Here is a 27,247-nt window from a genome sequence, read left to right as displayed (position 1 = left end):
GATGGTTCAAAGTGGCCAATTAGACCCTTATTTCAACTTCAATCCAACTTTCACTAGGCTTTGGCTTACATCTAATTTACAGGAAACTATTCTCACACCATTTCAGGAATCAAAACAAAAAGGAAAAAATAAACTTCTAAAAAGCCATATAATAGATCATGATCAAACTACTTAGCTGGTTCTTGTGCCTTTCTTGATCCTGGACCTGGAGGATGACAGATCATTGAATGAACCTGTTTCAGTATTTACAGTCTTCATTCCTTCAAACATCGAACCAACATGCTTACTTAAGCACTGTGATCAAGATACTGTCATCCATTGAGCCATAGCAGTCGATCTTCATGCATGGGTAATGAATAGATCATCGAGAAAGCTCTTGAAGCACAAAATCCATACTTGGTCTTTGGTCAGGAATCTCATGAGTGCAGGATAGAGCAATTTCAGTTAGTTTAGCAGCTTCGGAATTCAAAAGTAAACTGGTTTTAAGAGTTGGATCAATAAAGTCTTCCAATCTGCTCGATTCAGCTGCAACGCGCATCATGTTGGTGAGTTTACTTTTACCAGAAAGAATCTGAAGGATAATGACCCCGAAAGCATAAACATCACTGCTCTCTGTAAAACGTCCTGTAGTTATATACTCAGGAGCCATATATCCAAGAGCAGCACTGGCCTTGAGAGCCGAAAAGATTACATCGTCGGCTAGAAGCTTGAGTAGACCAGAATCCATTATCAGTGGATTAAAGCTCCCATCGATTAGGACCTTTTCAACAGAGATGTTTTGGTGGACTATGCCCGACTTATTATGCAAATACCCGAGTCCTGTTTCAGTTAATAAAACACATCAGTCAAAAACAAAAAAAACAAAAAGACTGAGGAAGAAGAAAGTAAAGAAGAGCTGAGACCTTTGGCAATTCCATTGATTATATGAACCCTAGTAAGCCAATCAAGAACGTCACTGCTCCCTTCTTCCACATCAAGATATTGCGACAGACTTCCTTTAGTGGCGAAATCGTATATAAGAAAGCACTCTCCTCTGCCCTTCGAATAGCAGAAGCCTCTCAGCCTAACCAGGTTTTCATGTCTTAGAGATGTCAACAAGGTTATACCTTTCACGAACTCTGTCTCATCTGACAAAAATGATGTAGTATTAATACTCTTAATCGCCACATTCGATCCATTTTTCAGTATACCCTTGTAAACAGCTGAGAAACTCGATTTCCCCAATAAATTTATGTCTGAGAAATACTGAGTTGCTGATTCGACTTCTTCCAGATTAAACTTAACTCCTCCATCTTCTGAACTGGGCTGCATTCTAGATAACTCTTTACCCTGATCAGAACTGATCCGTTCATCCTCAGAAATGTCGAAAGTACTACCAATCTTCTGTTTCTCCCTTCGGAATTTGAGGAAAACAAGAAAACTGGCTACTACTAACGAGACAGTAATCGCAGTGACGCCTGTGATAATTACAAATTGCGAAACTTGGGAAGATCCTTTAGGATGAAAATTTGGTGGTTGGATAATACTTTCGGAACCTGTGTAGCCTGCAATAGGATCGTCTGGTTGGTCTGAGTTAGAGTTCACGCGATCCCATGAAGTGCAATTTCTTAGTTTTGGGAATCCCGTTCCACACAGTCCAGGATTGTTGTCAAGGTGAAGCCCTCCGTGGTTAAGCAGTCTCTTCAAAGCTTGAAGTTTTGAAAAGAAGTCAAAATTCATTTTGTTAGTTGTCTTTTTAGACAAGAATAAAGTAATGTCCAAAGATTAATGATGCTATTAAGGAAGGAAACAATACTTTAATAACTTATGGGAAAAGTAAGTTTTGATCAAGCTGAATCAATGTATGAAGATTAATGATGCTGCTAAAGAAGGAAACATTGTTATTAGAAATAATGAATTGGATAATTATTAGATCTAAGTGCAAGAGTACAATTTAAGATTAATAATGTTTTTCTAATACATCCCTACTTCAACTTAAGGTGTTCTCAGAATTGAACTGGAAATCTTTGATCTTTTAAGCAAGACTCTTGTTACTTAAGTTATCTTAGTGGGTTAAGAAGATTTACCAATGTTCAAGAGTAAATTTGGATCTAGTTGAATATATGTATGAAGATTAATGATCCTTTTAAAGAAGGAAACAATATAATGAGAACTAAGGGCAAGAGTAAGTTTGCAGCCTGTGATTATGAATATTGAGGAAGAACAGAGGAAGAAGAAAGCAATATACTTACAAGGAGGGACGACCCCATAAAGTGTATTGTTCTTAACATCAAGAACTTGCAATGGTTGTTGAATATTATTAGCCAATCTTGATGGAATAGGACCAGATAAATTATTAAAACTTAGATCCAATCTTTTAAGCATTTCCAAGTTAGCTAAGCTTGAAGGAATTGAACCAGTCAATTTATTATCTTGTAAAGCAACTACATTTAGCTTCTTCATGGATCCAATGTTTATGGGTATGATTCCAGTCAACTGATTACAGCATAGCTGAATCACTGTCAAAACAGAGAACAACAACAACAACAAGAAGAAGATCAAATAACAGAAGAGAATAAAACAGATTTGAGCAAATCTAAAAGAACTAACCTTGAAGACTAGCCATGTTAGTAATCTGTGAAGGTATTGAACCAGAAAGATTATTTACATCAAGGTAAAGATCAACCAATTCAGTAAGATTTGCAATTTCCTTTGGTATGTATCCAGAGAGAGAATTGTAATGTAAGTAAAGACCAGATAAACACTTAAGTTTAGCCACTGACGGGGAAATAGTCCCTGAAAGACCTTTTCCCTGTAAGGAAATGTTGGCTATTTTTCGATGTTCATTACAAGCCACACCCTCGAAAGAGCCACTACAGGGATCACCTTCTTCGGTCCATGAACTCAAATGGTTGTTTTTTGGGTCGAGAGAAGCTTTGATCTCCATTAAAGCTGTCAGCTCGGCATTTCCACAAACAGTTGGTGCTTGGGAAATCGACTGAAGAAGAAGGAGAAGAAGAACAGGAAGAAGGAAACCCATTTCGGTGCTTTGGATCCAAACCCTGTGTTGATTTTCTCTCTCTTTATCAATTATGAATAAAGAATTGGGGGATTTCAGGTATTGAGAAATCTAAAAGACCCGCCTTTTGCTATATTTGCAAAATTTTGACTGTTTTTGAGTAAAGGAGTGATTTGAGGTGTTGGGTAAAGCTCCAAAATGATACATGACAAAAAGGTAAGTAAGTTGCAGACGTAAGAGAAATTCTCAAAAACGTATATAATAAGGTCAAACATCATGTGTAGAGTTGGGAGAGAGAGAGACAGACAGATAATTATTTATCTATAAAGAAATTAGAGTGTATTTCAAATAATGGGGAATAAATATAAGAATTTATTAAGAAAGAATTTAAAGTTTGAAATTATTAGGTTAAAACGAAGTTGGAATCGACAACTCATTTTTATTTTTCGTATGCATATTCTCGTTAGATGACTATTATTGGAGTGTTCTTTTTTTGAGTTGATTGAGATATTTGAATAGTTGTTGAGAAAAATAAATTTAAATAACACATATAACAAACTTACCTAATTGGATTATCGTAATGACTTTTAATTTTTTTTTTTATGAATGTATTATTTATTTGAAGAAAAATTGTCGAACTTTCAATAATCGTAGTCGTCTAATGTGTATCATTTATAATACTATTATTGTGAAATTAATCGTTTTCTCGAGAATTTATGAGATCGATAACTTAAAAAAGTATTGTTTTTTTTAATTTTCTTATTTTTTATTTATATTTCATTCTTTGTCGTTTAATCGTTATGCTTAAATGACTTTTATTTTTATTTGTAATGGTTATTAAATGTATATATATATATATGGGCTTAAAAAAATGTATAGTCATATTTTTATCATTTATAATATTATTATTACTATGCTTTCTTATAACTTATCCGGACAACGATAAATTGTTTGTATTTGTTTTTTTTAAATATTTTCATTCTTGTAATTTTTTATTTATTTATTTTTTCATGCCATGTCGTATTATTAAACTGTTTTTATATTTATTTAATATTTAAATACCATTTTTTTAAAAAAAAATAATTATTTTTAAAATATATCTAATTAGTAATTGAAAAATATTAATTAATTTTTTGTTTTTGTTTAATTAATTATTTTAAAAATTAATTTAAAATTATTGATATATAGTCACAATTAATTAACAAACTCATATAATATGCCTAAAATCCGTAGATATAGGGTATTTAGTAGAGCCTAATTTAAATTTGATACTTTTAATATTTTATAAATATTGCAATATTCACCTAATTTGTTTTAGATGTTAATTTGAGTGGTAAACAAAAATATTAACAAAAATAAAAGTAAAAAGCATCTTAATAGAATAAGATAAGAACCAACAGATCTAATAAAAATTAAAAAAAATTATGAATAAATCTCAATTATTTAAAATATATATATATGATTTTTGGGTGATTTTAAGAGATTTTGTTTTTATAATGTTATGAAAATAACATTAAGTACCATTGGATTTTGGTGACTGCATTAATCTTGTAATAAATATTTACATATATAATAATCTCATATTTACAAAATAAAAAATAAAAAATAAAAAAGTTATCTGTTTAGTACTTTATTATATTTTAGTGGAACAAAGCATTGAGTATTTTTTTTCCTTTTCAAATTGTGGACCTAAGAAACAATTCAAATTTTAGTACTTTATTAATATCTCATCAATTTATCTGTTTTGAGTTTAAAATTTAAAAAAAAACACTGGTTTAAAAATCACCTAAATTCCAACAAAATAAAAAACGGAGCTTTGAATTAAATTATATAGGATTTGAAATTCTGTGTTTTTTTCAAATTTATAGATAACGTTTCCTTGACGTTGTTTCTGCTTCAAATTTTAATGAATTCTTGTAAATTTCATTAGGGCATGTTTGGGTAGATTAGATAGAGTCTATAATAAATTATAATGACTCAATTATTATTTGAGGTTCAAACTTGGGTTATTTTTACCAAATGAGACTCGAATTTTAAATTGTGTTATATGGACTCAAACAGTCAAACTATAATTTTATTTTTTCATTTGAGGTTTTCTTCTAAATTGATAAATTATGTGTTATCATTTTAATGTATCATTTTCGTTTTTTAAATGAAATGTTATTTTGAGACGTTTTGAATGTATTTTTTGTAAATTGAGTATTATTTTTGAGATTTACGTATTCTAATATGTTAAAATTGGTTTCGTTAACTACAAAATATGTAATTTAAAAAAAAAAAAAAGTTTTGAGAAATTTTGAATAGAGATAGATTTTGTATTATTTTTCCAATAACTTCATAACGACATAATATTATGTACGGTCTACCGTTTTGACTTATTTGTATTTTATATTGAGTATTTTTTTTCGAGATATACGTGTTCAAAACTGCCGAATACGATTTTAATGTTTTTAAAATATGTAAGGTGTGAAAATATATTGAAAAATCGGAGAAAAACAATTTATTTATACAAATGTGATAAATTAATTAAAAAACAAAACAAATTTATGTGAACAAATTTTAAATGACTAAAATTATTATAATTAAAGTTCATATATCACAATTCAAAGTGTCTCATTTGTTAAAATAATTCAAGTTCGAGTCTCAAATAACAGTTAAACCAAATTAAAATTACAGCTCTTAATTAATTTATATTTACAAGAGAGTTTTAAAAAAAAAATGAGGGCAAAATGGTCAATATGTAAATATGTAATTATAAAAATAAAGAAGTTAATGAAATAAAAAGTAACATGCGTATCTGAAAATTCAAACAGAAAATGATGTTGGAAATTCTATGTATCATTTAATGGCTCTCAAGAATAAATAAATAAATAATCATTGGGGCCTGCAACCAGCAGTAATATTATAGATAACAAATAATACTTGTTTGGTTTCAGATATTATTTATAATAATTATTATATATATATATATATATTTTTTTTTTATGAAAATTGTATGTGGAGGTGGTGAATTATTTTATTATTTAGGGGATAATTTAAATGATTGGGATCCACCGTACCATATATATATATATATATATATATATATATATATAAATCAATTATATGAAGTTAAAATTAATTATGAACACTTAGTAAATTAAAATAAATATTAGACTGCTAACATTATATAAAATTTAAAAAATATATTTTAAAAAAATACTTGTTCGTATATATATTTCATACTTCATCGACTTTTTTATAACAAATATAATAAAACGTCGTAATAATAACATTGAAAGTTCCTGAATTCCTCCGTGACTAAATAATTCACTAGTCAAATATTTATTAAATTTTATTTTGTGTTTTTTTTATAAATAATTAAGTTACAGTCATTTTAATTAATAAATTACTTTTATTGATTAAAATATTAAAATTATATTTATTTTAATTTAATTTAAATATAATATGATGTTGTAGTAATTTATTTAAAATAAAATTTCAAATAATACATTTTTTTATCAAATAATTGTTTTTGAGAAACTCAAAAATCCCAGATGAAACTAGTCCTTACACCTTAGGGCGTGTAACAATTAAGTTATACCATGTTTTGAGATTTTATTAAAAGAAATATTATTGGATAAAAAAAAAGTTATTTGATTTTTTTATTTGTTAAATTACTATAATATTCTTTTATATTTAAAATTATATTTTTTAAGATAAAGTACAAATATTTTAGTTAATAAAACTAGATTTGATTATTAAAACTTATAATAATAATTAATAATAGTTACATAATAAAAAAGAGAATTTATATATATAAAAAAACATAATAAAATCCTTAAAAAAACCGAGATCAATCGAGCTTTAAGAATTAAGTCATGAGAGAAAAAGATATAATTAATTAATTAAATAAATAAATAAAATTTTAGTTACTGTATATATATATATATTACATTTTATTTTCAGATTTGCCCACCATTCACGACGTAGATTGGATCTGAAAATGAAAAATGAAGAATAATTAGAAGAATAATTAAAAACATAATATATAATTAATTAATAGCTATGCATAATGCAATTAGGGATAATAGACATCACATGATCCCTAATATATAACTAAATTAGAATATTAATTAAATAATTAATTAATAATAATAACAAAATATTATTCCAATCTCTTCACAAATTGACAGGCAGCTCATACTCGTTTCCCAATATCATGAAACTTGTGTTTTTGTTTTCTCCTCATATTTTTTTACATAAAAAAATCTCTTAAATTCAAATTCAATCACAAATCTTAAATTTTACTAGCTATAAAGTTTATTTTTCATCTTAAAATAAAATAAAATAAAATTAGAATTACAAAAATCTATAAATTTAACTTAATAAGAGAATTGAAGTGTTAAATAATGTTATCTGATTGAATCAAAATATTAATATATTTTAAATTATATATGTTGAATAGTTACAACTTACAATAGTCATTTTAAGTTTGTTTTTCTACTTTTTATTGTAATAATAGTTAAATTGATATAATTCAGCTTAAAAATTTATTTATTAAACAACTTAAATGTAAGAAATCATGATCCATTTTTTTACCTTTTTTTTAATTTAAAGAAAATATAAAAAAATATCACACAATTAGAAAGTTTTTAATAAAATAAGACTTTTAAAATTAGTTACAAATTATAGTAAAAAAGCTCAAAGTTATATAAAAGTATGAAATGAAAATAGAAAAAACAAAAATGATCTTATAAAATATGTATGGGTAAAGGATAAATTGATCACATTTTCTAGCCAGTAGTAAAAAAAAAAAATAGTGGATACAAATACGACATTTTGAGTTACGGCAAGTTTAAAAAAAAAAAAATATTTTATAAAATAATAAATTTTATTGAAAAAATTATGAACTAAGTTAAATTGGTTAAGTGTATTTATAAGTTATGCGCTTAACCCGCGGTGATTTATCGTACATCGAAAGAGTAGCGAAATCAAGCATTCTAATTTTTTTTAATGTAGTATTAGACATGATTTATTTGAGATAAGGTAGATTGATCCTCTATTCTAGTGTAGCTTACAAGAAAAATGTGGATATTTTCGATTTTAAAGTCTTGGGTTTGAGATCGGACGTGAAATTAAATTTGTTGAGTGTGTTTTTGTGGTAGGCAAGTACTGAGAGTTGAAAAAATAGTGTAATATTAGACATGGCATAGGATAGGTGAGGTAGGGAATGAAGAAGGTGAATTATTATAAATATTGTGAATGATTGAGAGCCTGGCCGGGTCCCCGGTGGGGGAGATATAGGTAGCTAATTAAGGGTCCTGCCGGCGGGTAACCCCACACTCAGATGCCGACGAAGATTCAGATATGTGGCTGCAGCCTAATCTACTTCTTCTTCTTCTTGATTGAAAAAAAAAAACATTAATGGCACTAGTACAATGTTGTTATATCAAATGTATCACGAAGGCAGTCAAGATTCCCTGTGTTCTATTCTATCAGAACAAAGTTATAAAAACACAATCAATCGATTTGGCCTTCTTCTTGTCATGCTTATTTGGAATAACCTAGTTTTAGTTACCTATCATTTTTTTTTAGGTCTTATTCTCTTTGGCGTATGCTTTTATATCAAATTTAATATTCATAAAATAGATATATCTTATGTAATATTAATCCCTCTTTTATTAATATACATGAACCATATTTTAAAATATTAATCACTTCTAAATTCTAACTCCATCAATGAATGTTCCGAAAAACATCTTAGTTTTTTTAGCGACGATTATGTTTAGCTACTATGGTGGATCCGTCTAATAGTTGGAAATATTGAAATAATGGATTTGGCAACGTGATAATGAGAGGAGAGACTACTGTTACGACCCGTTCAAGGGGATGTCGAGGTTCATTGAAGTCTTGGCCCAACCCAAAGAGGCCCTATCATTCAAATAAGCCCACTACAAGGAATATTTTAGAAGCGAAGAAAACATGCCCTAGAGTAATAAATGTAGTAGTTGGGTAGTAGGCCCATTAACGAGGAGAATATCATTACTGGGGTAGTTGGGGATTATATAATTAATATGCTAGTTGGAAAATATTATTATTAATATAGTTGTTGTAATTAGTCCTATAAATACCTCAAAGGTATTCATTTGTAAATAACCAAGTATTCATTCAATTTAATACAATCTTATTCTCAAACTTTGTTTCTTTCTTAAAGTGTTCTTGCATTTGAGTTTTTCTTGTTTCTAAAAGACTTAGTAAGTTAGAATCTCTTCGATCTAGCTTAGTGCCACACGAATCTAATTTTAGCTCGTGACAAGTGGTATCAGAGCAAGGTTGTACTTTCGCATTCAAGCTGCAAAAGATGGATTTAAGTGCTGCTACCATCACTAAGGTTTCGACCAGCAAACATAAGTAAAATGGATCCAAGAGGGATAAGTTCTTCGAGAGAGGTACTTCCATGGAAGCGCGGGTGACCCGACTTGAAGAAGGCATGAGCGAGCACCAAGAAACTCTCGAAGTGTTTAGCGCAGTGGCCGATAGAGTGACGGTGTTGGATGAGATAAGTGAAAAATTGATGAATGAGGTCATGGGGATCATTAACAATTCGAATAGAAGCATTCGTGACGATGTGCTTGGATCGATTCGAAGGTCGAATTGGGTGGAATGGAGGGGAGCATAGAGGTGCGACACCTCATCGGATGGATGTTCCCAAGCCAACTTCATTCAAAGGCTTGAGAAGTGAAAAGGAAGTGAAGGACTTCCTTTGGAACATGGAGAGGTACTTTCGGGCATCAAGCATATTCGATGATCGTACCAAGTTGGAAACAACAAATTTCTTTCTTATAGAGATGACACTACTGTGGTGGAGGAGGCGAGAAGTAGATATTGAACGAGGTACGTTGATGAGAGAAATATGGGAAGACTTCAAAACCAAGTTCAAGCGTCAATTCTTCCCAAAAAATGCCGATTTCGAAGCTAGGAAGCGGCTAAGTCAACTTGTACACAACATGACCATCAAGGAGTATGTAAAGGAGTTCTAGGAGTTGATACTCGAGTTACCTAGTTTAACGTAATATGAGACTTTGTTCGCATTTGTTAATGCCTAAAGACTTGGGCGCAGTTGGAGCTAGAAAGGGCCAATGTGATGAACGCCTCCGAGGCAATTCCAGTTGCAGAAAGACTGATCGAGCTCAAAGTATTTGTGGACAGACCGAAGATCCTTAGGGATGAGGAGGAGGAAGGTGGGGAGATCGCCCACATGATAAGAAGAATGGTGGGGGAGACCGCACACTCAAGAAGTGGCAGCCAATCAACAATTAAGGAAGACAAACCGATGAATTGGGTAAGCTAAGAACTTGTCACATTTGTGGTGCTACCAACCACATAAAATTAATGTGCCCGTTCAAAGGTAAAAAGGTTGCAGTAGTTCAAGGAACTAAGTCCTTAAGACTACTCAATGCTGTGAAGACTAGTATTGCGGAGCCGATCAAAGGAACAAAGAGGGACTCAATGTTCGTAGATGCCTTGATCGGGGAAAGGCGCATCAAAGCACTAATGTATAATGGATTTACTCACAACTTCATGCGTGAAGGAGTGGTTAAGGCGTTGGGTCTTCGCATCCACCCAACGAGAGAGACGGTAAAGTCTATGAGTACAACAGTCAAGCCGGTAACCGAGGAGGCTAAGAAAGTGCACACTAGGATCGGAGACTAGAATGGGACAGTCTCATTTACATTAGTCCCTATGGATGACTACGATATAGTGTTAGGACTACAATGGTTCGATCAGGTACGCGCTTGCATAGTTCCTCATTTTAATTCCTAAATTATTTTGGATCACGGAAAGACTAGAGTGATACCAACAAGAAGAGAATCAGAGGGTATGTGCATGTTCTCGGCAATGCGATTCAGCCAAGGTCGCAAATGTGGTAAAGAAAAATTTTCCACTTTTGCTAGGATAATGATGGGACGATTCCAAAGGAAAAAGAGAAGTACCCGAGAAAGTCTAGAGAGCGGGTGTGAAGGCCTTCGAGGGGCTCAATGCCAAAGACACCAAACAACCATCAAATCCACAAGGTTTGACCACATGTTACGTTGGTCAAAATCGGTCCACCTTCACTCTCGTCAAATCCTTAAGAGAGGAAAAAGATCTTGCTCGGGCATCCTTGGATAGAGACACCAAGAAGATGAAGAAATAGGCAGATTTGAGGAGGCATGCAATTAGGTTTAAGGAGGAGTGCCGAGAAAGAAATTATCACTCGTGGCAATTTAGAAGATTGAAGGGTACCGGTGCAAGGTCGAGTTGAGGACGACCACGATTTAGGTGGGGGAGAATGTTACGGCCCATTAGTGTTACGACCCGTTCAAGGGGATGTCGAGGTTCATTGAAGTCTTGGCCCAACCGATAGAGGCCCTATCATCCAAGTAAGCCCACTACAAGGAATATTCTAGAAGCGAAAAAAACACGCCCTAGAGTAATAAATGTAGTAGTTGGGTATTAGGCCCATTAATGAGGAGAATATCATTAATGGGGTAGTTGGGGGATTATATAATTAATATGTTAGTTGGAAATTATTATTAATATAGTTGTTGTAATTAGTCTTATAAATATCTTAAATGTATTCATTTGTAAATCACAATGATTCTTTCAATATAATCTTATTCTCAAGAGTTTTCTCTCTGTAAGTTCATTGTGTTCTTCTTGTATCGTCTAAAAGAGCTTACTAAGCTATAATTTGAGTCGATTTAGTTTAGTGATCTAATTTTAACCCGTGACACTAGTGTGGCTAATTCAATGGGCTATGAGCCCACTAACACGGCCCATGTCTCTCTTCCTTACTTTTTGTTGAACCACTTATGAGGCAAGTAAATGGGCTTTAACCATTTTGGATAAGTGGGCCTTTTAATATTGAGAAAAAAACAATAAATTATCATTTCGTAAATTAGATTTATCAAATATTGAGATTCATTTATTAATTTCTATTTATATATAATTTTATACCTCTAATAATTTATATTCCATAAATTTATAAACTAATATCAATTTACTTTATTATTAATCAAACAAAAATATCAATTAAATAAATTATTTTATCAAACAAAGATGGAATTAACAAATTTAATTTATGTAAGTTTTGTTTGTATATTCAAACCTAATATATCATTTCTTTTTAAAATAAAAACATATTTCATTAATCAATTCTGTCACAAAAATTGCAACCAAATAAATAATGAATATAAATTTAGAGATAATTACTTAAATATAATATAAATTTCGTTATGTTTAAATATAATATTACTTAAAATAATGATTTGTTAGAGTAAAAAAAAACTAGTAATAAAGATTCCCCACGGAACCTCGACTTGTCTTTATCAATCCATATAAAGAGCAAACAAATAAAAATATCTAATGTGTGATCATTTTAAGTCACTTTTAATTAAATATTTAAGGCCACACAAGTAAATAGTTTTTATTTCATTTTATTTATTTTTTAATTTATATTGTTTGAGTAAAATAATATATAGTTATATTTTTATTTTATTCAGTACTACTATGATAAGCTACAGTGTCATTTATGGTGTGAATTTCCATCTTAAATAAACATATTTATTATAAATTTAATTTAATTTTTTTTTATTAATTTATATATATTTTTTTTTAATTGGTAAGAAATTAGTACTATTAACAACACAATCATATTTCTCAATTTTAATTTAAAATACTTTTAATAAAAATTAAATTTAATATTTTAAATTAATTATTTTTACTAAGATATTTTAATGAGTTTATTAACTCAATTATTTAAAATACAATTTTATTATCAACATTTTGATTGTTTAAATTCAAAAAAAATAAAACTAATAAAATTTAACATAATTATATAATTCAATTAGTAAACGGGAGTGAATTAATGTTCGGAATCATGTCTAACTAGTTGTGTTTGATATGGGCATTCTTGCTATAATTTTAATCATGATGTGCCGGGTCAAAAATTATTTTAATTTTGTGTCGTGACCTAAATCATTCAAAATATTAATATTATGATATATTTTTCCTAGGGTAGATTAATGTAATAATCTAAAATTTAAAAAAAAAAAAAAACTTAACAATGAAAAATAAAGAAGATAAAAAGCTCACACTTCACATATAGAATCAACACTAGTTGATAAACTAGAGAAAAACATAGATAGAGAGAGAAAGACATCATTAATGGAAGGAAAGAGTTTCATCAGTTTCATAGTCCTCATCATAGGATTCATCGCCCTCTTCACTCTAACTTTCCTTAATTTCCCCGAAACCCCATCATCAAACAAAGAAAACCTCCTCAATTGCAATACCCATTCCCCATGGTGCAGATTCCACCCTAAAAAACCCGACCCACTTCAAAACCCGCCGGAATCCACTCCCCGCCGCCACACCACCGACGTCCCCCACCACCCTCTAGATCCCCTCACCATCAATGAACTCAACAAAGTCAAATCCCTACTCTCCACTAACCCTATCTTCAAAACGGCATCGTTTCACTCCATCGTCCTCGAAGAACCACCGAAATCAACCGTCCTCAGGTGGAAAAAACCTGACCCACTCCCCCAACGACAAGCCTCCGTCGTGGCACGTGTCTCCGGCGACACGCACGTGATACTAATCGATCTTGATAAGGCAGAGATTATCAGTGACAATCCGGGTCCAATTTCGGGTTACCCGATGATGACAATGGAAGACATGACTTCAGCTACATGGGCACCGTTTTCGGATGCAAACTTCAACCGTACGATTATAGCTCGAGGAGTCGATCTAATGGATCTTACATGTTTACCCATTTCAACCGGGTGGTTCGGGAAAACAGAGGAGAACCGGAGATTGATTAAGGTACAATGTTACTCTATTAAAGACACTGCAAATTTCTACATGAGACCTATCGAAGGGTTAACTGTTCTTCTCGACATGGATACAAAGGAAGTAATCGAGATTTCGGAGAAAGGGAAGAACATTCCAATACCCAATTCAGATAATACAGAGTATCGTTATTCAATTCTCAAAAGTAACCAAAAATTGAACTTAATCAACCCGATATCCATCGAACAACCGAAAGGTCCTAGCTTTACTATTGAAGATAATCATTTAGTCAAATGGGCTAACTGGGAATTTCACTTAAAAGCCGACCCGAGAGCTGCGGTTATAATCTCTCAGGCTAAAGTTCGTGACCCGGAAACAGGGGTGCTAAGGGATGTTATGTATAAAGGGTTCACGTCGGAGCTATTTGTTCCTTATATGGACCCTACAGATGCATGGTATTTCAAGACTTATATGGATGCTGGTGAATACGGGTTCGGACTTCAAGCAATGCCTCTTGACCCGCTTAATGATTGCCCGAGAAATGCTTATTATATGGATGGTGTTTTCGCAGCCGGCGATGGGATGCCGTATGTCCGATCTAATATGATTTGTGTTTTCGAAAGTTACGCGGGCGATATTGGTTGGCGTCACTCGGAGAGTCCAATCACGGGCTTGGAGGTAATCAAATAGTTTTCTTAATTCAATTTTGCATAAATGATAAGAATCGTTTAAACATAACGAAATAAATTTTCATGGTAACAATCTAGATAAAGGAGGTGAGGCCTAAGGTGACTCTTGTGGTTAGAATGGCAGCCTCGGTAGCCAATTACGATTACATTGTAGATTGGGAATTCCAAACCGACGGACTCATTCGAATCAAGGTTGGTTTGAGTGGTATTCTAATGGTTAAAGGCACATCATACATTAACATGAACCAAATAAACAACCAAGAAAATCTCTATGGCACACTCTTATCCGAAAATGTAATTGGCGTAATCCACGATCATTATGTCACATTCCATCTCGACATGGACATTGATGGCTCGGATAACTCGTTTGTGAAAATCCACCTTAAGAGAGAAAAACCTTCCCCGTCGGATCAATCCCCTCGTCGTAGTTACCTTAAAGCGATAAGGGAAGTAGCCAAAACCGAGAAAGATGCTCAAGTGAAGCTCAAACTCTACGATCCTTCCGAATTCCATGTCATTAACCCTTCGAAGAAGACCCGAGTGGGGAATCCAGTCGGGTACAAGGTGGTGGCAGCGGGGACTGCCGCCAATTTACTTGACCTCGACGATCCTCCCCAGAAACGGGGCGCGTTTACGAATAATCAAATATGGGTTACTCCGTATAACCGGAGCGAGCAATGGGCGGGGGGGTTGTTTGCTTATCAGAGTCAAGGGGAAGACACTCTCGCGGTTTGGGCAGAAAGGTATTATATCTATTTTATTGACATTAAATTATGTATATAAAAAACAACTATATGATACAATATGTTACATGTAACAGGGATAGGGAAATTGAGGACAAAGACATAGTGGTGTGGTACACATTGGGATTCCATCATATACCATGCCAAGAGGATTTTCCAATCATGCCAACTGTTTCGTCGAGTTTTGAGTTGAAACCGGTTAACTTTTTCGAGAGGAATCCTATATTAAGGATTCCTCCGAACGCGAAAGAAGATCTTCCAACATGTAAGGCGGCGGCTAAAGCGACGAACTAATGACGCCTTCTTTAATCATATGTTTTATGTTATGTTTATGGGTTATGGATGATGTAAATATTTTCAAATAATTTCATGCATCAATTTCACCATATATCTATGTTTAATTATATAAGGGATTATCCAAATTCATGCATGATTGTTAGGTTTCAGTTTGTTAGGCTTAGATTCCATTACTTTGGGAATTTAGATGCTCAAACATGGCCCAGGGAATTCGATTTTTAAAATATGATTCTTCATCAGAAAATTAAGTAATAATTTATAATAAACAAATTAACATGGCCCAAGAGATGATTATTTTGTTTTTGGAGGTATATTCATGGAATCTTGATTCAAATTCGAATCTCGATGTGAATGTGTCCAAATACTAGAGTTTTAATTATTATTATTTTTTTCTCTTTTAGTGGGGGTTTAAATAATTTAAAAGGACAGATATATAAAGTTTAGTTTCATGTTGATGATCAAGGAATATCACTAATTTTTTGATGTGAACTATGAAAAATATTAAATAAATATATAATTTGTTATGTTTTCATATCTTAATTAAAGTATCTATATCGATTTATATCAGTTTAAGTGAGAGTCAAAAGTTAAGTTAATAGATCTCCACAATATAGTTACAATTTTATTTGACATGTTTTTAGTAGAAGTAAAAAAAAATTTGTCATTCAATTATTCTCGTGGATCCATTTAAGCATGTTAAAATAAATTTCAATCTAACAAAAAATTAACAATTATAAAATGGGATAAAAACACTTCCATATATTGTGTTTTAGAAAATAAACTATTTATTTCGTGTTTAAAAAATAAAAAATAAATAAACAAATACATGTGTTTACCGACGCTGACGTAACAACATAGAGTCGGATCTATTGATTCCGGGGGAGAATTTACATATGAAAAATTTTCTGTCGTCCAAAAAAAAATATTGCAATTTTGGAGATGGAAAAAGAAGGTGTTTTTAGATGAAGATTTGACGCAAATTCACCTCATTCGATGAGCATAAAAAAATTCAGATTAAATAATTTGTTAATTTAAATGTTATTGATGTAAGGGTATTTGTACCTGCTTCCCTATTTTGTATCCCTAAAAATAATATAAAATAATAATATTCATATTTTAGAGAATCAAAATATAAATTATTCTACATCAGCTTCCTTATCTTTATCCATATATCATTTAAATATTCATTAAAACAACCAATTTTTCAACCACCTCAACCACTTAATTACTTATTCATATATATTTAAATATTTATTGTTAGCATGAAAGAGAAAATATATTATTTTATTATTTAGGAATGCTACAGTAATCCCTAAATATAAGGATTCACTGTTCATCATCCTTAAAAAATTATAAGGATAGAGAATTTAATAAAACATTTTTTTTACAACTTTTATGTTATTTATCTTTATAATAGAGATAAAACACATTTTAAGGATTCTACTACAAATGCCCTAATAGAAATAAGTTAATAAAAAAATTAAAGAAATCCAAAATCAAACGAATTGGGAAGAAATAGGGATCCTACCCTAACCTTTTCCACTTATAAGGTGAAAATACTGTTTTTAGAGAAACAAATTTCACATTAAACATTTCAAAATGTATGAGTCCAACTTAAATATAGTATTATTTTTCTATAGAAGGTATACATTTACCTTTTCTTTATTGTAAAGTGGACATTAAGCTCTAAAATTTAAATATTTAATTAGCAATTGTCATCAATTTAAGATAAAAACAAAAGTCATTTCAAAGAGTATTTTGAAGAGTTGAAATAAAACAAGCGATTCAATCGAAAGAGCACTGAAACGTCTTACTCATAGGATATTTTAATATTTACATTCAAAATGCGTTTATAATTCACAAAATTAGAGTTTTTTTTACAAGTTGTTATAAAATGACCTTTGAAATTGGCATAGAATAAAATAAGTAAGCTAGTGGAATACATAGTGGATGTTGTTAGTGACAATTAAGTCACCAATTATAACATACTAGTTAAATTATTTTGGTCTATCCTAAATTCCTAATCAACTACACATTTATATCAAATCTATCTAAAATCAAATAAACTATTAAAGTGATACCTATATCAAAATTCAGATACTAAACCTTTTTCGATACAATCTACCAAGAATATTTGAGTCGTAATATTTTACTCTAGAGAATAAACCCTATAAACCCGTTTTCAAATAACGCGGTCATGTCTTTCGGACAAAAGTTGCAATATTTTTGGGTTAAAACATAAACATCATGATTAATTCAGTGAGATTGAGGCCCATCATGCACCAGCAATGCTAAGATGCTGCAAATCTTCATGAGGGTTCTATCTTCTTTATTCTCTTAAATGCCCTGCACAAATGCACATGGACCTTCTCTGTTTCCCCACTCTTGTTTCTTTCTTCTTCCATACATTTTCTCTGCTCTCTTAATTAAGTATACATGGATTATTATTGAAGTTCGATTTTATCTGAAAACGATTTGAGTTTAAGCGGAGTCAGGACGGTGGAGTGTTATGCTAGACTTCTTTAATTTTCAATTTTATTTATTTATTAAAATACATGCTAAGTTTCTAATACAAATTAAGACCATTTATTAATTTCAAAACTCCATACATGATACATATAACAATACAAAACACTCATTTTCACATTGTTCCAAATTCAAGCCTAGCTAGCTAAACCCACTAACAAAACAGACTAACATCTTATTGAGTTACAAATCAATCAAGAAATCATGAACACCGAAATCCTCACAATCCAATAACAAAGGAAAACTTTCATCCCAAACTGGTAATTCAATACTAGTGCTATCTGTTAAGAGTAATTCCCAAGATGGGTCAATGTCACCCGTTAGAGAAGCAGCATCTTCATCGTTTGCTAATAAGAAACTCATTAATGGATCAAATGAGGATGATGATGATGATGAGGAAGATGATGATGATGACTCTGTTGTGGTGCTAGAACAAATAGTTTGATCACCATTAATGTTACTTTTCTCATTAGTTTCATCTTCTTCTTTTTCTTTTCCAATAGGTTCATGTGTGATTGGATCAATACCCATCTTAAGAAGCTTCTTCTTGATGTGGGTATTCCAATGATTCTTGATTTCATTATCTGTTCTACCCGGTAATCTAGCTGCAATCTTCGACCATCTGAATCAAATCCAACAATAAGGTTATCAGCTGTATAATGGTTATAACAAACAATTGTGTTTAAAGAAAACAGAGTAACAAACCTATTTCCAAGATGGGAATGGAGGTCAATAACAATTTGTTCTTCGAGTTGGGTTAGGAGTCCTCTTTTGAGGTCAGGGCGGAGGTAATTGGTCCATCGAAGACGGCAACTCTTGCCACAGCGGCGAAGGCCGGCGAGTTTTGGGACTGCTCGCCAGCAGCATTGGCCATTGGAGAGGATGAAGGAAATGAGTTTCTTGTCTTCTTCAGCTGTCCATGGCCCTTTCTTAACACCAAGCTTGTCACAACAGGGTTTTCTTCCCATCTCTCTTAGGAGTTAAAACCACTAAACATTAACACTCAAAACCTCCCCTACAACTACCTTTTTATAGTACCCACATAACCCTTTTTTGTTTTTTAATAATTGATTAATACTTAAGATATGACATCGGTTTAATCACTAAGGCCATGTTTGGGATTTGGGTTAATGATAATTTTTTATCTCACTTTAACAGTTTAGTGGAAATAGTAAGTTTAAAATACCAATTTGTTCAATTTTTACAAAAAAATGTTGTGAATAAAAGTAGAGTGTATGAATGAGGATATATTAGTTCTCCTTATTTTTTTTTTAAATAAATTAATATTAATACTCATTTAAAATATAGTGTTTTTTTATTAATGAATTTAATAATTTATTTGAAGGGAGAGACTAAGGTTATTTTTTAGTTATTTAAATAACCCAAATGAATAAGGCCAAGTGTTTTTTTATATGGTGCACAACCAAAATTATTAAAAACGATGTTATGTTAACTTTATTGGACTAACGCGAATTTGAGTCTATTTATGCGATTTAAAAAAAAAATAATATTATATGAAATTTGTTTAGCCATTTTTTATATATATTTTTTTTAAAAAAAATTCATATATTAAAAATGAACAAAAATTATTTAAACAGAACACAAAAATGGCATTAAATAGAAAATAAAATAAAATAAAATAAAAACGTTACTTATATTCATAAGTTATCGAGCTCGTAAATTCTTAAGAATAACGATTAACTTCTCGACAAAATTTTTTGTATTTACCGAACGAATCTTAGACAATGTCATAATAATAATAATATTAATAATAATAATATTATGAATTATACTTATCAAGCAATTACGAATAATTAAATTTATTTAACCTCTTAAAAATCAAAATATGAAAACTTGTACATTTTGAAATGTAAATGTTTTTTTTTTTTCATTTAGAAAGACATGTAATTTATCATATTATTTTCAGACTAATCTTTAAATTATATAATTTATTGATTAAAATATTTTTAGTTTTTTATTAAAATTTAATTTATAAAATATATATTTTAAGTTTATCCTAAAATAATATTAAAAGAACCCACTACTTTATCTAACAATAGTTTTCAAAAAAATCATTAAAAAGACCATATGAAACCAGCTCTTAAGCTATTCATACTAGTAATTTGTTGTAATTTTTCTTGTACAAATATATTAGTTAGGTGAAATGTCCTCATTAAGATATTTTCCTTTAAAATGTGTGAAAAGACTATGTTTTTATAATTGGAATCCAAGGTCTTGTTATTCAAATTCATTAATAAAATAAATTAACTTGTCAATTAAATATATATTTTTAAATATTATTTATAAATACTAAATATTTTCACTCAATTCCTTCCAAAAATAAATAAATTATAGTCTTAATTCCATAAAAATTGTTTAAATAACTCAATCTATTAGTTATATATTCAAATAACATTTTAAACATCAAGAGCTGTCACATGTAGGTCATATATATAATATATATATATATATATATATTAATTGTTTTTATTGTTTTAAAAATCGGGTTGGTGAAAAGAAGTATTTAGTTACTAAGCTTATCTCCCTCTAAAATGTGAGTGACTGGATCATTTAGGTCCACAAGTTGGTATGATGTAGACAAAATTAGGGCAAAAGTTAGATCTATTCATCCAAAAAAATAATATAATAATAGTAAAAATAATAATGTTTTTCCTTCACAATTTATATTTCTCTCACATAATCATATGCATTGTTATTGGATTGTGACTCAAATATTTCATCACCCTCACCATCATGTCCACATATTATGTCAAAGTTTATTAATTTATTGAAAATAGATTTAATAGATTTTTTTTGAAAAACAGGTATATTCCATTTCACATAATCAGGTGATACTTGAGTCATGAGTTATATTTAGAGAAGATTAAATTGAAGTATACTAAGAGCTTGTTTGATTTTGGTATTTTTAGAATTTATTTTGTTTAACTTTAATATTTTTAAGCTAATATTTTGAAGTTTAATGATGTTTCTATAATCTAAATATATGAGAAAGAATATTAGAGATAAGATATTAAAAGTATTTTAGTGAAGGAAATGAGATAAGATATATATTTTATAAAAAGAAATCCTCTTATCATTATCATTATAATCATAAAATTATTTATTTAATTCATTAAAATATTCTTAGAACTTGTTCAATTTATTATAAAAATCCAACCACAATAATAAAAAATATTTTATTTATTCTTTTATCAATTATGTCACTAAATTTATTAATTAAAATAATAACTATTTATTTAAAAAATATTTTATCATTATATATTAATATCATATTAAATATTTTTACCAAAAATTACACCTTTTTTCAAAATCAGCTTACTCACAATTTTTTAATAAAGCAAGATTTTTTTAAAAAAAAAAACTTACTTTATTTTTAATAATTAAATTAATTAAAAATTAAATAATATTAACATTATTTATTAATATATTTTAAGTTTTTTACTAAAAAAAAAATACACTTTCCCACGTCACCGTTCTACAAATTTTAAAAAAAAATTAAACTATGTTTATTTCAAATAAACCCATACAAAAGTTTAAATAAACAAATAAAATAGAAGAGTGAAAAAAGCTAGTGCTTACAAATGATGAGTGTCCTCAAAATAAAAATGTCTAGGACCAAGAGGTGATATTGTCATGATGACGGAAGCATCAAGTGTGCCTATAACTGGTTAATTCCAATGGAATAATAATAATAAATAATATATAAGTATATATCTAACATTAATATGATAAAAAGAAAGGACTTAATTGTGATTAACAACATTATTAGTATTATTAAATATACTTAGGGTTAAGAATTTCTAAGAGACCAAAAAGTCACGGGGGGTTCGATTCCATTTTGAATTTAAGTGGGGACCATAATGGTAGAATGTGATGTTAGTTCTCCTTTAATTAGAAAAAAAAATACACTTACCTACATTTATTACCTAGGACCTTGTTCTCTTTGAGTTAAAAAAAAACATAAACCAAATCAATTTTCAAATCAATTTTCGAATCAATCATTTTTCAACTATCACATCATTTGTTTCATTAACTAAAATACCTTCTATTTTAAATTATTAATTTTTATTTTATTTATATATATTTATACTCTTTCAATCTTTTTATCAAAAATAATCATCAAATATTAATTTTTTTTCTCCTTCTATATTTATAAAAAAAAAAAAAAAAAATCTGAACGATGCCTAAGTTTATGTGTGAATTTATTAAAATTATAGGTAGTTTTTGTTTGCTTAATGAAGATCAATACACAATTAAAAAACCAAGTACAAGTGACAATGAGGCTGCAGATCTGCCACGTAGTTATAAAACTGAGCCACACCCACTTGTCTCTGTCAGTCTTTTTCATTTATTATATATTATCTTTCTTTCCCATTATAAATACTTTTTTTCCTAGATTTTATGTACAAGATACAAATATATATATATATATATATATATATATATATATATATATATATATATATATATATATATATATATATTATAAGTCTTTTTTAATTACAAGATATAAGTTATATAAAATATGATGACCATAATTTTATAATTATTAATTAATAACAAGTATAAAGTTCTCTTTTAACTATTTTAATTTAAGTGATTGATAGATTTTATTTATTGTTACTCTATAATTGTGTTATTATGCAAGGATTTATTTAATTTATATAAAAATTTAAACTATTTAAATATTATTATTTTTTCATTAATCACATTACTTAATACATTAATCAAAATTCTAAAATATTATATATTTTAAATTATTAATTATTAATTTATTATTATATATTAATAAAATTTAAATATTTTTTCAAATTTAAGTTATTTAAATATAATGAGTTTTTAAAAATAAAAAAATATTGTGGTGAATTTGAGGAGGTATACTTTTATTTTATTTTATTTTTGTTAAAAATACTTAAAATATATTAATATAAAATGATAAAATAAAATTTATATTTTTTAAAAAAATATTTTAATATTTTGCTTAATTAGTTTAATGATATGTGAGAAAAAAATATCATGTTTAATTAAGTTGAGTTATTTAAATAACTAAGATTAAACAACATCAAAGTCTTTTTACCAGAATAAAATATCTAAAACCTACAAAATTATAACCATGTTACCATTTTTTGTATTCCTATTTTAAAAAAACTCAAATCCAAATAAAAAAAATAACTGAATTTAAATAAGAGTATTTTTATTGAAAATTGAATATATATCATTTTTAATCTGTAATATCTTATATAAAATCATTTAATGAGCCTCTTTTTTCCATTTCATACAAGGTGAAAAACAATAGCATTTATTGTCTTGAATTGGACTTAATTTGGAGGTTCTATTGAATCTTTGGTAGCCAGCCTGGTCTTACATTATGAACAAATATAGTATCCTATCAATTAATTATGTTCGTGGACCCAAATATCTTTCTGGATAAACTGATCATAGAATTAATTTTGTACCACCAACCAAAATCACATACATTAATGTTTTTTTTTTTGAGTTATACTTACGTGGTTCAAATTCTTCTACTTACCTATAAAAACGACCACATATTTCTAGCCATTTATATTATACATACATCTCGTGTATAAACTTGGACCATCTATTTGCTACTACGTTTATATACCACGTCATCTTCTAATTCTCTAATATTTCTCATATGTTTTTTTAAAGATATATTATGGGTAAAAACAAAGACATCGTTAAAAGATGAGTTTCAATTTTCGCTAAAACCGTTATAAGTTGAAGTGATGATATTATTGTTGAAATTGTACTATTTAAAAAAAATATATATATGATGGGTTTGTCGGCCTTCCCTTTTATTTGGTGATGTGATTAAAAAAATCAACAACATAATTAAGAGTTTAATGACAATCTTGTTGAGATTAGATAGATGTGGTTCAGATTTCCTTTTGTTTACTAAGACTCAAATATTGGTTGGTGATGCAATGCAACCATATGTTATTAATTTTCAAAAATTTTAAGATGATGAGTTATTAATTTAAAATCATAATATTATATAATTAATTAGGATAGTTCAAGTGAAAATGATATTATCTAAGATATTAGATCTAGATTTTGATTAACATTCAATTATTATGCACAATATTATCAATTATTATTTTATATTTATGAATAACATTTTATCATTTTTCTTATGATAGTGATATTAGTTAGGTTTAGGGTTTAATTAGGAAATGTGAAGATGGGTTAAAGGATTAAAATTAGTGGTGTTTGAGCTTTCAAACATGATAATTAAGTGTTAATTAGGCCACAAATTATGGTCTAAGATGAGATCATAGATAGTTGGTAAATCCAATCAAATGGGAAAAGAGTACATTTATGATTCATCATTTTCTATAGAATTTCATAAAGATCAAACTATCAAATTGAGTAACTTGTTGGAGAAATGGATAATCAAATTCATGTATGAATGATTCCACCAACTTAGTAACAATAGAGGACAAATATTCCACAAAATTTTGTCAGAGAGTGACAATAATATTATATCAAATTATGTCTAAAGTCAACAAAATACCAAATTCTTTATAAGTCAATACAACATATATATGTTTCAGATTTGCTTATCTTGTTCATGATTTTGTTCCAGGCATGAGTAGATTCTCAAATGATCTTTTCATTCCTATTTTTTATTTTTTGGCGGTTTTGTTTGTTCTTGTAATTAAGTCATTCTTTATTTTTTTAATAAAATAAAATAATTTTCAGGCCTAACACTATCATGGTTGTCCTTGTAAGTCCATATCCATATGGTATTTATATAATTGAATCAAATAAGTGACTACTATTTTTTTTTCTATGGTAAGACTTAGGTGTGACTAAGACAAATATTGTTGGTAATATGTCATACAATTTGATATAAATGATAGTCGGTTAAAAATAACAATAAAAATACAAATAAGAATGTTTACTTTATTACCAAACACAACGACATTAACCATTTGAGAAACAACAATGAAAATAAAAAAAAATACAACATTATATAAAATTTAACTAAAACTGAAAAGATTTTATTTGAAGCTCAAACTTGAAAGAGTTTGACTATACGAGACTCGAACTTTCAAATATTTCATATGTGTTCGAACTTTCACATATTAACCAAACAAACCAAATGATTATTTATTTATGACATGTTTTTTTACTCTGCCACATAATTTAATTATCACGTATTAAAAATAAATAAATAAAATCAAAAATTAAAAGTCTAAATTAAAAACCCTAAATCGTAAAATCTATTTTTATGTCACTTATCTTCTTCTTCCTCTATGTTCTTCTTCATCTTACGTTGTTGTGATTATCTTTGGAGTCTTGTCTTAAATCTTGGGTGAGTTTATCACTCGAAGTCTTGGACGCAATTCATCGAAGCCTTGGTCACAGTCCATCTCGACTAACTATTTGAGGAAGAAGACTAAATATGATTGACCGACCGACTGAGGATAGAAATAAAGTCAAGATCTCAATTTTGTACCTATGTGAAAAATATGTTTTGCTCCTACTAAATCATATGTCCTTTGAATGATTGTTTGTTAGACTGACATAATTTGATGTAAAAGTGGATGATTTTAATAATTAAGTACACTGTTAATTAATAAATTTGTTATGTTTCATTTTTCAATTTAATGTCGGAATGAGTGAGTGTTATGCTTTAATTTTCAAACATACATATATATCCTTTGAATGAGTTATTTGTATGCTCGATCCTCACATTTTTTTAATGTCACAACTGAACCTAATGTCGACCTTCATTTATTTCAGTTCTAAATTTTTTTAAATGGATGATTTGGATAATTAAGTGCATTGTTAATTAATAATTTAATTTATTATTTTTCATTTTTCAAATCACACTATAAGGTTGGGATATATAAATAGTGTAAATTATTTTTATAGAGAAACTGATTTGAGAGTTTTGCTGGAATTATTTATAATATTTGAGTATATATATTATTTAATACTTGTGTATTAGTTGTTATTATATAAGAATTAAAGTCAATTAATGTGATCTATTATTTCGTTGATGGGGAGAATAGTAAATATGTATATTTGAGCTAAGTCCCTAACCCATATAGATATCCTACATATTATGTTTCTCTAATCAGACAAAAAGTAAATGTTTGTTCATCTCTCAAAAATACTAAAGGGCTATCGGGTTGAAAGATATAAACCTACCGCATCATTCATTATCGATCTAGGTCCAGATCTAGAATAAGAAGATCCAAGATTGAGAGAAATTTCAAAGAACAACGAAGAACGACTTAATGAACCGTTCTTCATTTAAAGATTCGTGTATATTTATGCATATAGAATGTCTCATTTTATCGACACAAAATAAATATTTAGATTGAAAATTCTAACATTTTTAACCTATGTGACATAAGGTATGTTTGGATCATACAAATATTATTTTGTTCTTTAACTAAAACTGATATACTTTGAATGGTTGGTTGTTAGACTGTCGTAGTTAAATATACAAATGGATGATTTGGATAAATGAGCAAAATATTCTTAATATTTTATTTAAATAAATAGGGATACAAATCTTTGTATGATTTACCTCACTTTACATAAATAGAAATACTCGATTTTAAACTGTTAAATATAATCAGGTTTTTTTATATTGCAAAAAATTGGTTATGTATGATTGTCAAGGTTACTATATAAGTTTATATAATCTTTGAAAGAAACACTAAATCTTGGTAGAAGATTTATAGGTTGTCCAAATAATAAGGTAATTAATTTCCTTCTCATAATTATATATTGAATCTGTAATTTAATGTTAAACATAATATAATTTTTACATTTTTTTTACAAAATGAAGGAGGTTGACGTTGAGTAGTTGGATGATCGTTTAATTGGATGAACTCTTGAACTTTTTTTTAGAATTAAAAAAGCTGAAATTCCTACATAACAATCTCCAAATGTTTTTGGATAAGAAGTCGGAGAAACTTTAATAATTAAAAGAAGAGTTTGAAATAATGATATTGAAGTTTGAAACAATTAAATCCATGTCAAAAGAAATTTCAACAATTAGTGGTAAAGATTTACATAATATTTGTTGCAATGATTGTCCTTTATTTGTATATTATGTAATTATTTTAAGTCATATTAGGAAAAAAAATATGTTTGTGTTTGTTTGAGTGTAC

The 27,247-nt window shown here is 28.9% G+C and overlaps 3 protein-coding genes across 3 annotated transcripts; 1 reads left to right on the top strand and 2 right to left on the bottom strand.

Annotated features, from left to right (window-relative positions):
• Positions 1–2: 2 nt before the first annotated feature.
• On the bottom strand, positions 3–3,225 carry LOC124944103 (probable LRR receptor-like serine/threonine-protein kinase IRK). The gene is made up of 4 exons (XM_047484572.1): positions 2,590–3,225; positions 2,232–2,498; positions 903–1,688; positions 3–819 (listed from the first exon to the last, which is right to left on the bottom strand). The coding sequence occupies exons 1-4, from the start codon at positions 3,017–3,019 to the stop codon at positions 362–364; spliced, it is 1,941 nt and encodes a 646-aa protein (XP_047340528.1). The 5' UTR covers positions 3,020–3,225; the 3' UTR covers positions 3–361.
• Positions 3,226–13,130: 9,905 nt separating this feature from the next.
• Positions 13,131–15,706, top strand: LOC124941269 (primary amine oxidase-like). Its single transcript, XM_047481568.1, has 3 exons — positions 13,131–14,494; positions 14,584–15,248; positions 15,326–15,706. Exons 1-3 carry the CDS (start codon positions 13,190–13,192, stop codon positions 15,540–15,542), a joined length of 2,187 nt encoding a protein of 728 aa, XP_047337524.1. The 5' UTR covers positions 13,131–13,189; the 3' UTR covers positions 15,543–15,706.
• A 2,406-nt stretch (positions 15,707–18,112) lies between these two features.
• Positions 18,113–19,055, bottom strand: LOC124942258 (MYB-like transcription factor ODO1). The gene is made up of 2 exons (XM_047482722.1): positions 18,777–19,055; positions 18,113–18,693 (listed from the first exon to the last, which is right to left on the bottom strand). The coding sequence occupies exons 1-2, from the start codon at positions 19,037–19,039 to the stop codon at positions 18,255–18,257; spliced, it is 702 nt and encodes a 233-aa protein (XP_047338678.1). The 5' UTR covers positions 19,040–19,055; the 3' UTR covers positions 18,113–18,254.
• Between the last annotated feature and the right edge of the window lie 8,192 nt (positions 19,056–27,247).

The sequence above is a fragment of the Impatiens glandulifera genome, chromosome 6 (assembly GCF_907164915.1).
Source record: "Impatiens glandulifera chromosome 6, dImpGla2.1, whole genome shotgun sequence".
NCBI classification, from domain to species: domain Eukaryota; kingdom Viridiplantae; phylum Streptophyta; class Magnoliopsida; order Ericales; family Balsaminaceae; genus Impatiens; species Impatiens glandulifera.
The sequence above is the reverse complement of the archived record's forward strand: the minus strand, read 5'-3'. Positions and strand labels throughout refer to the sequence as shown.

Coding starts and splice junctions, on each gene's coding strand:
- LOC124942258 (XM_047482722.1), bottom strand. CDS start 19,039: ATGGGAAGAAAACCCTGTTGTGACAAGCTTGGTGTTAAGAAAGGGCCA. Junction 18,694..18,776: donor CATTCCCATCTTGGAAATAG/GTTTGTTACTCT, acceptor GATTTGATTCAG/ATGGTCGAAGATTGCAGCTA.
- LOC124941269 (XM_047481568.1), top strand. CDS start 13,190: ATGGAAGGAAAGAGTTTCATCAGTTTCATAGTCCTCATCATAGGATTC. Junction 14,495..14,583: donor GTCCAATCACGGGCTTGGAG/GTAATCAAATAG, acceptor GTAACAATCTAG/ATAAAGGAGGTGAGGCCTAA. Junction 15,249..15,325: donor CTCGCGGTTTGGGCAGAAAG/GTATTATATCTA, acceptor TACATGTAACAG/GGATAGGGAAATTGAGGACA.
- LOC124944103 (XM_047484572.1), bottom strand. CDS start 3,019: ATGGGTTTCCTTCTTCCTGTTCTTCTTCTCCTTCTTCTTCAGTCGATT. Junction 2,499..2,589: donor TAACATGGCTAGTCTTCAAG/GTTAGTTCTTTT, acceptor CTGTTTTGACAG/TGATTCAGCTATGCTGTAAT. Junction 820..902: donor AATCAATGGAATTGCCAAAG/GTCTCAGCTCTT, acceptor TAACTGAAACAG/GACTCGGGTATTTGCATAAT.